The 16,118-nt window shown below is 37.8% G+C and overlaps 1 protein-coding gene across 2 annotated transcripts in view; it reads right to left on the reverse strand.

The window, feature by feature from the left end:
- Positions 1 to 987: 987 nt before the first annotated feature.
- The window catches only part of THSD4 (thrombospondin type 1 domain containing 4), a 1,773,455-nt gene continuing 1,758,324 nt past the window's right edge, over positions 988 to 16,118 (reverse strand). For both annotated transcript variants that reach the window (XM_069624755.1, XM_069624756.1), the window contains one exon: positions 988 to 15,183. In XM_069624755.1, coding sequence (XP_069480856.1) covers positions 15,041 to 15,183 — 143 coding nt within the window. In that variant the 3' untranslated portion in view covers positions 988 to 15,040. The remainder of the gene's footprint in view (positions 15,184 to 16,118) is intronic.

Genomic DNA, 16,118 nt, shown 5'->3' on the forward strand with positions numbered 1-16,118 from the left:
ATTTCAGAACTTGCAGAATCCAGCAACCTAACCAAACTATTCAACAGCCGGGCGAGCTGTTTGATTCTGGCCCAGAACATTGTGCCAGAAACACCCAAAAAGCAGAGCTGTATGCAGTGCCAAGAACTTTTGCCAGAACCAGAGATCAGACCAGCAGAGCAGAGCTGACCCAGATCGCTGTGAGCAGAACCGGTACCAGAGACCGTCCGTGGCGAGAGACCGCAGCTAAACCTGTTGACCAGATCTGTGACGGAGGCCCATTCCTTCCAAGACTAGGAGTGAGTATCCTGAAAACTGTGCCAGAACCAATCTCTTAGTCTAAAATAATCTGATTCAAACTATTTTAACCTATTTAGAACTGCATCATAGAATTGTGTGTCCATCCTGTTGATCCAAAACCTTCCACAGCGCATCTGTCATTCTGAAACTTTAATTTTACTTCTGAAAATCTACCTCCACTAAATTGTCCGTATCTTTGTGCTAGGAACAAGATTTAACTTTCATTTTAAAGCTAAGAATCCAAGCTTTCCTTTGAACACTTTGCTGACTGTAGTACAGTGTATCCCCATTTTTCTAAACAAATTTCCAGGTTCATCAATGTATGTCCATACAATAATGTACTCTGGTGCTCTGATGGATTTCGGTGTCATTTATTGTAAACAGATTATTTCAATGCTATGATATATTTACCTGCTTTGTTTGTATTTTTAATTGACAGTTTTTATGGAAATTGTTGAGAGTCTATCAGCAGGTGTTGTTGTAATGTGTGCAGGGTGTAAGCAAGTTTACCCCACATATATGTTTAGCACTAAAATGAATATTGTGAGAGATTGTCAGTCAATGTTATGGAATAGCAGAAATGCAAATATCAGTGAAAGTTATTAAAGTAAATTGGTTGTCAACATGCATGGTTGGTCGGCCAGTCAGAGGAATGCTTGTGTGGTGTTCAGTGTTGGGAAAGAGACCAAATCTGAAGTAGCTCACATATAGAAATATGTCAGTAACTTTATTTTTCAAAAAAATAAAAAATAAATTAGTCATGAACAAAAAATAGTTAACATGTTTCCTTCAGAGAGAAAGGGTATACAGTAATACAAAAGATGCTGTACAGTTCTTGTCCGGACCATGGCTAGGATAACATTTCCTGAGCTAGTCACCAAGCATTTTGACTCAAAAGTTCCCTTTAAATCTACCCAAAGCAATTACATAAGAGAATGTACAAGAGAAGAACCATATGTATGCCAAGCGCTATACACTCCCATGAAATGATTGGGTTAGTATGTTGAAAAGACTTGTGAAACAAAATGGAGTACATAAATAAATAAAACACATTGAGTCCCTCAGAAAATGAATGTCTCCTAAATAAAAAATATGTGTGACATGTTCAATGGACATTCAATACATTTCCTATAAAAATATTGTATTTACAAACAAAAATAAGTTATAACAAAGTATATCCTTCTGACCAAAATGTATGACTATTTCTGAGTTGACAATATGAAATTGACTGCACTATCAAAAGGCATTATGTCTTTAGAAGAAAACATCAAAAATATCCACATGCTTTTTGAGGCTTGGGGCACATTTCATTGCTTTTGGTATAACATAAATTCCTGCTTTTCTTACAAACTCTCCATTTATAAACATTTGTATATTCTTATACCATCAGTAACAAACATTGTCAATAATCCACCAATGGCAATACAATATTTCACAAAGGATTGGAACTGCAACATTATGCACATTTAAAAATAGATGTCTTAAACAATCTGTGGACATTATCTCGGAGACATTACATCTCTTTATTTTTTCTAAAATAAAACACTGACACAGAATTTCGCCTCTTAATCATGCCATACTTGTAGCATTGATGTACTCTTCAAAAATCATCAGTTGTAATAATGAAATAAAAAAGCCCCACTAGCTTTTTTCTATTGCACCTACAGAATGCTGTAAAATTCCCCTATAGAATGCATGAGAACAAACACAAAAGTCAATGTCGATATGAGTCTAGGTGCCCTACGCAAGGATACAGTGTCTCCCTTTATTATGCCACTTTATATTAATAAGGAACCAGATTTTAAGCTAGTTGTTCTTACATTGTGTGAAGGTAATTGTCTCTATTGAGTAGGCTGGATTAAAAAAAAAATGATGTGATCTTGCCCCTGCAGAATGAGTACTAACCAGATGTAAACCATTGTGTATAATGAAATTAGTACACATTGAACATAGCAATAAGAACAATACAAATTGTTTCAATTGGAAGCTGTAATGTGATTGTTTTTGAGGATCAAAATATCAGTGTGTAGGTGTTTGCATTTTGCATGATGACCTCATGAAAAAAGCACAAGATATTTGGAAGTCTATATTGTTTTATCTGCTTGGTATAGAGTTTTGGATATGTTGTATCTAAGAAGCAAAACTGTCAATTAATTTTTTTCCTTGATTATTTAGAAGCACATTGAAAAATAAATGCCTTAAACATAACACATGCCTTCTGTTTCCTTTTTAAAACATATTCTTAAATTAGTAATGAACAAATCACCACTTATATTTTGCAAAACAATAACCTGTTGGGAAATCAAATTTCTACCCAGAAGGTGTCCAACATTCACTGATAAGGAACGTTTTGCTTGTTATAATAATAACAAATCTAAGCACTGTTGTTCTCTTTTACTTCTTATTTAGTCAATGGTGATGCAAAAATAACTATGTTTTTGAAGAGTTTAAGGATGATTTTCCTATGAACAGATCCCCATTACAACTTTACACATTGTGTAAGGTAAAGTGAGGTAGGCCCTTTTCATATAAATGGCAGCATCGCACACATTTATTTTCTAACCAATTAAACCATTTTTCAAACAATGGATACCAAATATACACAAATCATTATTTGAATTAGCATTCAATGAATCATAAAACATGACAGTCTTATGGCATAGAGAAATACTTTTTGGATCTTATTTATATTCAGATCTTAGCATTTTAAGAATTGGCGCCATACTTCAAGGTTCATACTTTCTATTTAGGAGTGCTCTTGCTTAAGGTCCATTAATATTAAACAGGGAAGTCAGTATGACATTGAAACATCCTTTCATGACATTCTCTGCAAGGCAGCCAATCATGGAAATATTGAGTGGAATAGAGGGCCTGCTCTGTGCCTGTAATAAAGCAACTCCTCAATGAGTGACCATCTACAGGGAGGTATAACGTGCATTCTCTCAACTTATCTAAATGGGAGGAGCTATGCATATTGTTCTCATCCCTTGTGTTTGAATTATTTTTGCCTTTTTTTGACCAATTTGAGCTCACATCCTGCCCTCTGTGTGGGGTTCATCCAACATCAGGCATATTCTTCCTCTGCAATTCTCTACATCCCCTTTACCCATCTATATTGTCCCTTATATTTACCAATTAAAATGCAATTTGCCATTGTTGCTCCTGTTCTGACAATTATTTTGAATAGCATGGGTCAAACAAATCACCACCTTCTTTTACAAGTTAAAGTAATTGAACTAATCAGTGATTAGGTTCACCTCTGGTTCTGAATACAAGAGGTGGAAAATCACAATTTTGTGAAATGTATTGTAGATTAGTTGTAAAGATGTTTTTTGAAAGGTTAAATCCTGAAATTATTACATCACAGAAAAAATCATTTAATACCTGTATCCAATAGTTTATCAATCTCTTAAAGAAATATGCCCTTTTCATTGGTCTCCAAGAGTGCAAAGATGGATTAAAATAAGTAGACAATATTTTGAAAAGGGAAGTGCCCTGCTATATTTAACAGGGGATGTAAAGCAAGGGCATTAAAGAAAATACCAGGGCTAGTTATTGGCACACCTCGTTCCTTCTGAAATTTGAATTAATAAAGATGGGGCAGGGACTAAATGAATGCTGGAGGACAACAGTGACTTTCTGTTTGAGCATGCATTCCTACACAATAGTTTCCCATACTCTGTAAAATGCATGTTTTTGTTGTAAAATTAATGAAGTGGTAACTAAAAGTAAATCTAATGTGAAACCCTAATTGGGTCAACAGTCTTGGGGGAGAATTTCAAGTTACATATATAGTACTATTCTTGCAGGAGTGATTGCCTTTCATACCACAGACAATGTTTTAATATAGATGGGTTTGCACATGCTTACCAAGTCTGTTTTATAAAAAAAATATATACACATCGAGGAAAACTTTTAAAGCAAATAAAGCTGATTGAGACACAATGTTGATAGAATAGGACATTGATAAAAATATATCAATTTCATAGGACCATGCTGCAATTATAGGATCCCTTCATTAAGACAATATCATCAAATTTGAACATTGTAAAATCATTAAAAGACAAATGTGTCTTAAAGAAAACTTGATTGTGAAACTGGACTAAAAGAAAATGTGGATACCTCTATTTAGTATCACAAAGCAATCTGTGGGGGAGGGTTATGTTTATTTGTTAAGAAATTCTTAATTTGGAACAATGAGATGAAGTTAAACTTTGGAATTAATAATTATATACAATACAATATCCATATCTTTTCAGAAACTTCTATTCTTTGAACAGAGTGTATACACTAAATCCCACCTTTTTGATGATGATGCTTCACACATAGGAAGGAAAAAGGCACAGTGTGCATAGTTCATCTGATTAGCCTTTGAGAAGTTGCTCAAAGAGTGACAGGCACAATGGAGGCTACAGAACAGTTCAACAGACACAGAGATGTTACACAGATGTGAGTAGATTCACAACAGTACCAAAAATGGTGAGTTTATTGCACGCAACATTTAATTGTCTTGTAGATGCTAAGTAGCAGAATGTTATGTGCCTTCTTCAGATAATTTCTCCTTATGTGCAGTTCATGTTATGTGCATGCACTATACATTTGTGGCAGATACATGGATTTTGACAGTTATTATGACTGCTGTCTTGTCAATAATCCTGTTAAGGCACCTAGACATGGGATGAACTCTACTGCCTGGTTTAAATTGTACAGACCTTCTGGCAAAGTGCTATCACCTGTAAGTATAAGTACAAAAACACAAATAAGCCCTTTCATTAAATTTCAATATATCACAAACTGGTATACCAGCATTGAAAATTACATTTGTTGAAATGAGACCCTCCTCCACTGTTTTCTGGGGTCAGACGTTGTAGACTGAAGCAGTCAACATCTGAAGACAATTGCCCCACTCTAAATTGATGGCCTTAAGAAAACTATTTCAAGTGATATTGGCCTCTCACCAGGTCTACAAAAAATGTGAAACTTTTGGAAAAATAAAGTATAATTGTACAATGTCATTTGAATTGGTGGTGTGATCTCAATTGATAGTATGGGTTGTGATGAGTTGGGAAAACCAGAAAAACCAAAAAAGGTTGGTTATTCTCCTAACTCACAGACACCAGGGGAATAGATAATAATGTGGGGTTGGTGTCATACAGGATAAATCATATAAAAATAGAAAGACATTCTTAATGCAATCAATGCTATATAATCAATTCAAATCAATGGAGGTAGCACAGACACAACAAACTAAGATTCTTTATTATATAAAAATAGATAATTGTCATTCAAAAATGTACATATGTCCTATTGGACAGAGCTATAGCTTTCTTTTTATGAAGTTCTATTTTATATTTATGATTTATGAATCTTGTCTCTGATATTTTTATATATTGTCTGTTATTGAGCACTATTTACATTTGTCAGTAACAATTGTCTATTTTTCTATACCAGAATTTCAGTCTTTTTGTTTGTGGTACCTCCATTGATTTGAACTGATTAGTTAGCATTAATTACATGCCAAATGTCTTTCTAGTTTTATATGGTTTGGGAAAATCACCCATTGATGCTGATTTAAAATATAAAAAGTCTACTTGGAAAGAACCAAGTACCTTTGCCATTTCCATAGGGAATCCAGGTTGTTTCCTACAGAAATGTTGGTTTAAATCTGTGATATGTTGCTTTGCTAGTTCGTCTTCTAAATCTACTACTAATTAGGGGAAACAACTATTGTAACTGCATTAAGTAAAGTATTGAGGTGGAAATATATGCTTTTCCATCTCTAGCATTGGAGTGAAGGACAGAAATCCTTTCTGAATGTCGGATTGAACGATTCTCTGAATCAGTACCTTTATTAACATTGCACAAGGGCAAATCATTCCATCTGCTCTTGCTTACACACATGTGGGAACAAATAATGTCACCGGCTTCCTTTCCGAGCCAAAAGTCTACTGTTTTCCATGACATCAATATACAACCAAATGCAAATATTATATGTTTTCAAAGTATTTTAATTGCAACATATCTCCTTCCAAATGTGTTCTCATTGCACCCCACAATTATTCAAAATGGGTAAGCCAAAGAGACTCAGCAAATAGTATTTTCCAGTCTGTTTTGTAGCTATGTTGTATATGGAAATAGTTCACATTGTATGCATTTCAATTGTGGTTATTCCTTTGGTCATTTCGGACCCCCTACAGCATGTAACTATGTATTCAACCAATGAGCACAGTCTTCATCAGAACATAGTTTATCTATGGGTGTACCTGGATACTGCTACTTAAAACATGTTGTTTCATGCAAATTTGCTCTGGTGATTTTAAAGTTGAGATGATAGTGATACAATTTTATGAATTCAAATATGTGTGTTTTAAGATATGTATAAGTCCATCGCTGTTCTGAAATAGTGAAGCCAAAATAAGAGCCATAGACCAAGTCAAACTTTTAAAAACCAAAGATGACAATTCTTGCTCCATCAGATCTTAAAAAGTGTACTTGTAAGTTTTTTTCATAACTTAGGTATTCTATTGTAATCAATAAATGTTACAAAGCAGCTGTAGGGAAATATTTTCCGTATAACAGTTATACATATTTTTAGGAAAATTAAATTGAAGACATGTTCTGCTTACTTTTGCTATTTTTGAAACATTGATTACCTGGTAAAACATTATTTTGAACATTTTCAAATGTTAAATAACTAAATCTAATTTCTATTTACAATAGCATGTTAAATCAGGCATTAATATTGGCTGCAAACACTTTTTTTTTTTAACTTTGAATAATGTTGGGATTCAAGGAGTTAACTTTTATTGAAGTTAATCATTACAGTGCATTAATACCACCCCAATCAAGAGATTTATCAAATGATTTGGCTTGCTTATATGTTTACACATCTTCAATAACTAATTTTATAATTAATGTGCTATAGTTGGGTAAAACATTTTAAAATAGAGATTGGATTCCAACTTGTTTTAACATCCAAAAGGTTGGGATCTGCTTGTCAATGTTATGGAAGTTGAGTTCACATTTGGAATTTATTTTTTAAGGCATACACTTAAATACAAACATGCTAGCTGTGTTGAAACTCTTAAAAACCTCATTTCATGCATTTGAAAGGGGTTTTTGATAAGTAGTCATTATTTCCACTTTTTCAAGATTTAACCTCACCTTTTTCGTTTATTGTACTTCATTGCAAGTATGATTCCACTGTTGACTGGATTCTGTAACCAAACGTTTCTGTGAGTTTACGTGCATCAATGAAATGCAGAGAGTGGATAGTATTTGATGGTATCAATAATTTGAAAAGTACTGATTTGGTACATTTGCAGAAGCTATCATGGTAGAGTAGAAGAAGTATCATTTATTTGAGATAAAGACATTTGGTGGCATTTCAATGACTCCAGTTCTTGACTTTGATAAACAACGACTCTATGACATACAATAACAGGTAATAAAATTGTGTCTCTTAAATTAGAAAAAGATGTGTTAAAGGGTATTACTGATTTTGTGACTCAATTACTATTGTAAGAGCAAAACACCAAAAACCGACATTGGTTGTGATATGATTTGCTATTTGTGTAAATGTTGACAGATGTCCATTACACTATTTAATCATGTTATGTATGTATGTATGTATGTATGTATGTATGTATGTATGTATGAATGTATAATGCAACAAAATAAGTATTATAAGAACTTGGGGAATCTAGCTGTCAGACCTGAAGTACTTATGCTGGTATTTATAGATGCAAAGAAACATTAAATGAGTTCAAATCAATCACTTTTGAGATATTTAAGTTCCAGGCAATGAAGCAGCAGAGTCCACTCTGCCATTATACCCAATTAATCATGAATGCTCGTTTTTGGAATGTTGTATCTCACTAAGTCTTAAAACTAACTTCTGAGAGGCACGCAACTCTTTCCATTTATAACCTATGCAATTATCTGGCCTTTAAATGGCCAATTGAAGTATTTCCTGGTAATTCAGTGGAATTCCTCAATATCTTAACTCTATCCTTTCTCATTCATATTTTGCCGCAAACAGATCCTATGACATAGCCATTGCAGAAGCAAAGCCCTGGGACGTGATGCCCTAAAGGGCGAGTCATCACTGTAAAACACGTTTGGCCTTACTCTGAGTTTAAGCACCACTGTAGACCTTTCCAATGTATGCATTTTTCAGAAATATTTATGACAATCTGCTTTTATTAATGTAAGAAGATCTACCTGTTCTCCCTTGTAGTGTTAAGGTCTCATTCTGATAATTCTGGTGCTATTTATATATTATGATGAGATGACCCCTACCTAAGGACAGAGGGACAGTATTTGTTTACTTTGACCTCACAATCACGAGACACCATCTCAGGAATTTTATTAGGGCTGGTCTCCATCTGTTCTTTATTTATATGCTCATGGTGAGTGCATTTAAACAATGCACTCAATTTAGGGGTTCATCTGGGGTGTGAATGGCATAATTGTAATTTTTGGGGGTTTAGGGACATGGAAAGGTAAGCAACATGATGGACAATGCCCTCTAATCTTTCCAAAGAACTGTTCTCAGGCATTAAAGAAATTATTTAATCCTTCCAGGTTACCCTCTAAATTCAATCCATTTAAAGTTTGAACCTTTGGTATGCAAAGGTGTGATGGAAAGCACAACCCGCCATCCAGCTTTGCACGTTTTGAAAATCTAACAAGAACACACAACTTCTCATGAACTCCTTTAAACGTTCAGGTTCTGTAAAGTTGCCAAATGAATTCTTCCCCAAATGTCGAATGTAATGTGTAATCTATTAAATTCATCTCAGAGCTCTAGTATTTTTCCAACGGAATTGAAAAAGTGTCTGTCAAATCCCCCCTCAAGTAAGCTTCCTTGGGTCCAACTGATTGAGGGAATTTCAGATCTAATTCCCAGTTCCCCTATTTGGTTATACAGATGGGATGGTTAGTGGTCAGTTAATTGAAAATATGTGTAGAAGAGCAAGACCGCCTGGAAACTACTCAAAATTGATTCAGGCCAGGGTTCTGTACTGAAATGACAACCACTTTCATAATTGATCAGCTAAGAATGGATAACGATGGAGGTGGTGTTGGAGCACTCATCCTATTAGACCTACCTGTGACTTTCAACAGTGCTGATCATCACATCCTCTCGGCATTAAGGATTCTAACCAGAACTGGATTTGATCCTGTCTTACCAACCAAACCCGACCTGTTGAACTGAGCTCTTTCTTCACACACCCAAAATCATTATACTGTGGTGTTCCCCAGAGCTCAACCCTATGGCCACATTCTTCCAATCTGCACCTTCGCCCTTTGGCTGATCTATTTTTATTGCTTACGGTGCAATCCTAGACCGAGAGCAGCAAAGCACAGGTATCATCATTGGGCGGGGAGATGTATACAGTAGTGCAGTTATCTTGTCAGGTATTGTTGCAAGGAGTTGTAATTTATCTCATTTGGAGGAGTGGCCTCTCATTTCGAAATAATGCAGTCACCCATATTTTAGTGAAGCTGACTGGGAATTGGTCACCTCAGAGATGATAACAGACTGCCTTATTTTCATCACAGTATGAATGGTTCACAACTCTTAAGATTAACACCAACAAAACTGAAGTCATAGAGGTTAATGAGACTTCTAGCCCCTGGGATTCCAACTTTCAGACAAAAACATTGGGCATTTGGCCCCACTCCTGCCCTGTTGGTTATAAACAACTGTATTATCATGGACACTGATCTCTCTGAACGAACAATTTCCAACAACATCTTTTATTTAAGAAGATTAAATAACTTGCTTGCCCTCTTTTCGTTCTCCGAGTGAGTGAGAGCAATGAATGCCTTTTTGGCTCATCTTTTTTTTTGTAAATATAATCTATCCAGTGTTCTCAGCTAAAATACTGACACATTTGTGAAGAGTACAGAATGCAGCTACCAGATTAACATATGAGCATTGGAAATTGAAACGCGTTACCCTGCCTTGGCCTCATTCCACTAACTGCTGGTTAAACATCTTATCCTGCTTAAATCTTGGTGTTTCGTGCATACACTTTTAATGATATACAAGCTACCTTTTCAGCTGCCCCTCTATAGCACTACTTACCCCAATGCCAACTTTGATCAAAAGTAACCGGCCTCCTTGCTTCTAAGTACTGGATGGATTTATTACAGTTATGATTATAATTGGTTATTTATAACGTGCTTAATACTCAGAGGTTTTCTAAGCGTGGACCTGGGAATCGAACCTGTGTTGCTCTGCGTCATCTTGATTCCAAAATGAGCGTGTTGCCCCTGAGCTATCCTCCCAACCATCTTCCTATCTCAATATGGGAAGAGATTAATTTTCTACACTTATCGAGCCCCTCTAAGCTTCTCTTTTCAAATTGTAATCCTATGTTCTGTTATTCTCCACATGTAATCCAAACACAGAGCTTTTTTTGTGTTCCCTGTCTCTGTAATGGCATCAGGTTACCTCTTTGCTCTATAAACCTTCCAAGTAAATATTAATTACACATATTCTCCTATGATAATGATAAGGAATTATACATTAATCCATGTTTTCCATATGTGAACGTTATTTAGAAAGATCTGCTGTATTTATGAAAGATGTTTTAAGTTGTTAGTCTGCAATTTTTATCAGAGATATGCTTCCATTTGACTACCAGATATATTGGCTAAAGCTGGGTCCCCCAATGGACGAGAAATTGCATGGTAACATGTTAAAAACCATATTTCTCTGCAGCACTCCAGATATTTTAGATTACAACTCCTAAGATTGTTCACCATTGGCTATCGGATTTGTTGCCTAGGAATGTTGAGTGTCGTAGTCCAATGCATCTAGTGATCTAAGGAGAACAGATTGTTCTCAACCAGGCAAAGATGGTGAATTCCTTCTTTTCCTGTGAGAAAAAAAACAACCAGTCCTTTGCTGATGTAAGGGAGCGGTAATTGTCCAAGACACTGAGTTTTCCTTTGCGCAAAATGCTACATTTATTTGATAATACACTAAGTGAAACTAATTGTAGTCGGCATAAAAATTGTTGTTGAAAATATAGACAACTTCATTGTCATTTATTTTGTCCAATCTAAGAATAACAAACTGCATTACAAGCACGATTCAGTTGTAACAAACGGAATCTTTTCAAGTGGTGAGTCCTAATTGTTGGATTTTTAGGGTTCTGTCCTGAATTCCCATAGAACAAGGATCACTTTCAAATAGAGCTCCTTGCTGCACCAATTACAATTAAGATCAAGTTCAGCTACCAGCCAATGAGGTCCAATGTCTAACCCCCATGTGTCTGTGCACACAGAGTTCTATGGGCTATGCGTCTAGGGCCTGGTGCTTTTACAGCTAGTGTGTTCCCTTCTTGCAATCCAACTTATGAAAGTGCTATTGAATTTATACTTGAGTTCTGAATAGCTGTCATATGGGGATTAACTTAAAACTGTCCTAACAGACCCTAGAACAGTTCTGAAAAATGAATACGCGGGACAGGGCTATGAACGGAGAACTCTATTGAACACAAAGCTACGTCATTGCGTGTGCTGGTGAAAAGGTAGAATTATGTTTAAAAGAAATTAGCATTGTGCATCATTGATCCAAATTCTATAGGGTTTGTTACGAGTTTGCCGGTCCGGTAATAAAGTGCCGGTAATAATGTTTTCTGGCACTATTACCGGACCGGGAAACTACAAGGTTGCTAGTAGGGATGGAGGATTTACCTCCAGCTAAGAGCTGGAGGTAAATCCAAAGCCTACTGGCAAAAATGGGCAGTATTACCGCCACTGTAATACCGGTGCCGGTAATACTGGAAAAGTCCCCCATGCAGTACTATGGGACTCTATGGAAGGGAGATTTACCGCCGGTGCCTGACCTCTTAATATGCCGGTATTATCAGCATGTTAGGTGCCGGTAATGTTATTGCCGGTATCCTGGCGGTAATACCGCGAGGATACCGGCAAACTCATAACTCCCTATGACTAATACCCTATTTCTGTAATGGAAATTATATACCCATATTTTTTCAAGGATCCCTGGATTCAGTTGGGGCAATTTAAATGTATGGCATGTTGCGGCCAATTTAGCTGAATGACACTTAAAACTTCAGGAATACATTTCCCTTTTTGTGTCTTGGTTAAAAATATTCAATACCTTTCTTTACTGTATATGTTTCTTTTGTTCAGTGTACACTTTTCTACAAAATGTAATGACAATAGATCCGGATAGTGGTTACTTTTACCTGGCCCACAAATTGGGCTTCAAGACACATAACTGCCTTCATTAATTACCCGATTTATGTAGTTTTAAAGCTATTTTTCTACGCTGAAAAAAACATTTGCAGTATACCAATTGTGATCTCTGTAGTCACTGCACACCGAACCTGTCTTAAAATAAGTAATTTACCTGCCCGCAACAAAGGCTGAACCCGGCATGGGAGAGTATTGATTCATTATTTATCTTCCTGGGTTGCGTGCCTGGAGGGAATCGGGGACAAAAGGGGCAACCTAAAAGAAGCCCAAAAAAACCAAACCAACCAAACCAGTAGACGTAAGAGTCAGGATTTGCACCACAGCCCAGTAATGCAATCATACGTATGTTCCACTAACACGTTTCAGTAATTCTATCTCAACTGCCTGGTAAAAATCTGATCCTAATTTAAATCCGACGAGAAATGAACAAGGAGAGACTATATTAAATGGCACTCCTAATTATAATTGCTATGTTCATATCATAGGATTTAGCTAAATCACTTTTCAGCAGGACGGTAAGAGGACAGTCGAGTGCAGCGGTTTGGAACCTTTGGGTCTCCAGATGTTCTGCATGGCAACTTCTATGAGCCGCCACCATTAACTATGCTGGCTAGAGCTGATGGGTGTTGTAGTCCAAAGAACCTTGACAGCCAAAGGTTGAAGGCCCCTTGGGTCTAGTGGAAGAATGCAACCCAGCAGGCATCTTAAAATGTAAGTTGATGTCCACCCCTCTACTTTCAGGGTCACAAGTGCATTCTTATAGTTTAGAGTTACATTTCATTTTTTAATCATTGTCCCATGCACATTACTTATTGGCAATTGTATGGGTATACGCAGTCAGTATTAGCATAATTGACGTAAAAACATTTGACCTGAAACATTTGATCGATTTTTATTTTACCTTTGTTTCATTCAAATTTAATTATATAATGAAATGGGGTGGGTAAGGGTATAGATTAGGTTGAGGGTGAAGAGTGGGAGGGGGTTTTGGGGGGTCTCCCCGCATTTTAGACCGAAAAAAGGTCAAATAAATTCGATCAAATATGATTAGGTCAAATGTTTTAGGTCAAATAGACCCAAACCACGCAGTCTACGCAGGAATTCTTATCCAAAGAAAAGTTACAACCAGCAATCGCAGAACTCATCACGTAGCTAGTGCCAAAATAGTAGGTCCTCGGTAAGGACTTGTCCACTGTCGAAAACTACGGAACGGGACAAAAACGTTGCAACTGATTATACTGCAGTGTGCAGTCAAGTGATATTTATAACACGTTGAATCAAATGTGTAATAGCCTCCTATTAAGGAGCGGTGTGATCGATACACCGGCAAGCTTGAATAAATGGCCAGGGCAAAGAGAGGGTGATTAAAGAGGGATGAGGGACTTTTCAGCTGGTGTAGCAGGGGTCTCTAACCTGCAGCTCTCCAGATGTTTTAAACTACGACTCCCATGATCCTATTGACTATGCTGGCTAGCGCTGATGGGAGTTGTAGTCCAAAGCATCTTGAGAGCCAAAGGTTGCATAGCCTGCAGCTCTGGACCACAAGGCTATCGCACATAGGCTGAAAACCTGGGCCGTTGATTACTAGCACCCCAAACGCAAACCACTTTCGCACTTTGAAAAATACTGGCTGCCACAGGATCTCCTTTGGAAGTCAAAGAGGCCCCTTTCCATTTCCATTGACGTAGCTGCATCTCCGGAGGGCAGGACGTGAGCAGCTGCACACGTAGCTGCCAGTGAGAAGAGCACGTCGTGTAGGTTAAAACACAGACGGGAGGTGCCAAGGATGTCAGTGGTTATTGGGCACCGTTCTGAGGAACTTGATTGGCTGAGCTGCATCTCCTGTGTTCTAATAACAGTTAATTTACTGCATGCACGGACAAGATATTTCTTAACTCAATACCCAATCCTGAGGGGGGTGACTTTAGCGTGTTAAAGGTTCATTTAATGTCACCTAGGGTTTCTGGGAGGTTGTGTCTGAAAACAGGTGTGTCTTAAGTGGAGGAGATATTTCCCATGTGACGATGAAAGCGCACTAGCCCTCTACCACATATGCACGTATACATCTGAGCGCTGGATGAGCCTCTGCTGATCCCAGGCTGTTGCCCACCTGCCGCTGAATCGTACATCAAGCACCGCTCTTCTGGTTCTTTTGATAGCAGAATACCCTCTTCCACTTGGCAAGTGATTTACATTTTCCTAAGATAATTAATCCAACTCGTTGTATTTAAGTGTTGGTCATCAACTGCAGACAGAAAGTGGTGATTTAGTTGGTGAGACCCCACAGTGCTTTTACGAATGTTGCTTTGACGATATGCCAGTTCACTGATTAATTTTGACAAAAAAAGCTCCTAAACAAACGATGCTGATGGTTACTCAAAAGGATGCGAGTGTGATCACGTGCCGTCCGATGACATCATATAAGCAATCTCCGCTGGGAAGCAGTCCTCTCGGCAACGCTGCATTTGCCTCCCAGGCTGGATATTTTCTCCCGCCATTGCGAAGTTAAAAGTCAATTTTATCTGCGGCCCACAAATCCCGATTGCCTATTAGCTGCTCTCATACAGGAAGCACAGCACGCGGTCTTGTAGTAGTTGTACACACAGAGCCGAGCCTGAACCACCACGTTGCAGTTGTAATATTTATCTTTGCAGTTTTCATCTGTGGGAGAGAAAAAAACAGCTCTTGAATTTTATAGAGCAAAAAGCACAAAGATACTTAGACGCGTTTCCGGTCAATATGAGGGCATACATCAGGACCCTGCAACCTTTCGCCGTCCAGATGTTTTGAACTGCAAATCACATCTACCCAAGCCAGCAAAAACAATGGCAAAGGTTCCTGGGAGTTGTAGTTATAAAAGAACTGGAGAGCCTCAGGTTGTCTTGAATGGAAATTGCAATGTCAGGCATCCATTTTATGAACATATTCTGACGCGACCTGCCTTGCAGTATGAATGAAAAGATGCTTTCAGCGTGTGTGACAGAGATTTAAAAAAATACAACCGGGGATAGCAATGCCCAATCAGGCCACTTATTGCATTGAATTGAATTGATATTTTATTTGTATCGCACTCGTCTACAAGTGTTTCAGAGCGCGATGAGGCAAGGGAGGGGAACAAGGGAGAACAAAAACAACAATCTTACTAGGCCCAGTGACATTGAGAACGCGCAAGTGCATGGGAGAGGGAAAGGGGAAAGTGCAAGGGGAAAGGGAGGGGGCAAAGTGCTGAGCAGGGAGGGGAACAAGGGAGAACAAAAACAACAATCTTACTAGGCCCAGTGACATTGAGAACGCGCAAGTGCATGGCGGAGGGAAAGGGGAAAGTGCAAGGGGAAAGGGAGGGGGGAAAGTGCTGAGCAGGGAGGGGAACAAAGGAGAACAAAAACAACAATCTTACTAGGCCCAGTGACATTGAGAACGCGCAAGTGCATGGGAGAGGGAAAGGGGAAAGTGCAAGGGGAAAGGGAGGGGGGAAAGTGCTGAGCAGGGAGGGGAACAAGGGAGAACAAAAACAACAATCTTACTAGGCCCAGTGACATTGAGAACGCGCAAGTGCATGGGAGAGGGAAAGGGGAAAGTGCAAGAGGAAAGGGAGG

The sequence above is a fragment of the Ambystoma mexicanum genome, chromosome 11 (genome assembly GCF_040938575.1).
Source record: "Ambystoma mexicanum isolate Mex_15411 chromosome 11, UKY_AmexF1_1, whole genome shotgun sequence".
Taxonomy (NCBI): domain Eukaryota; kingdom Metazoa; phylum Chordata; class Amphibia; order Caudata; family Ambystomatidae; genus Ambystoma; species Ambystoma mexicanum.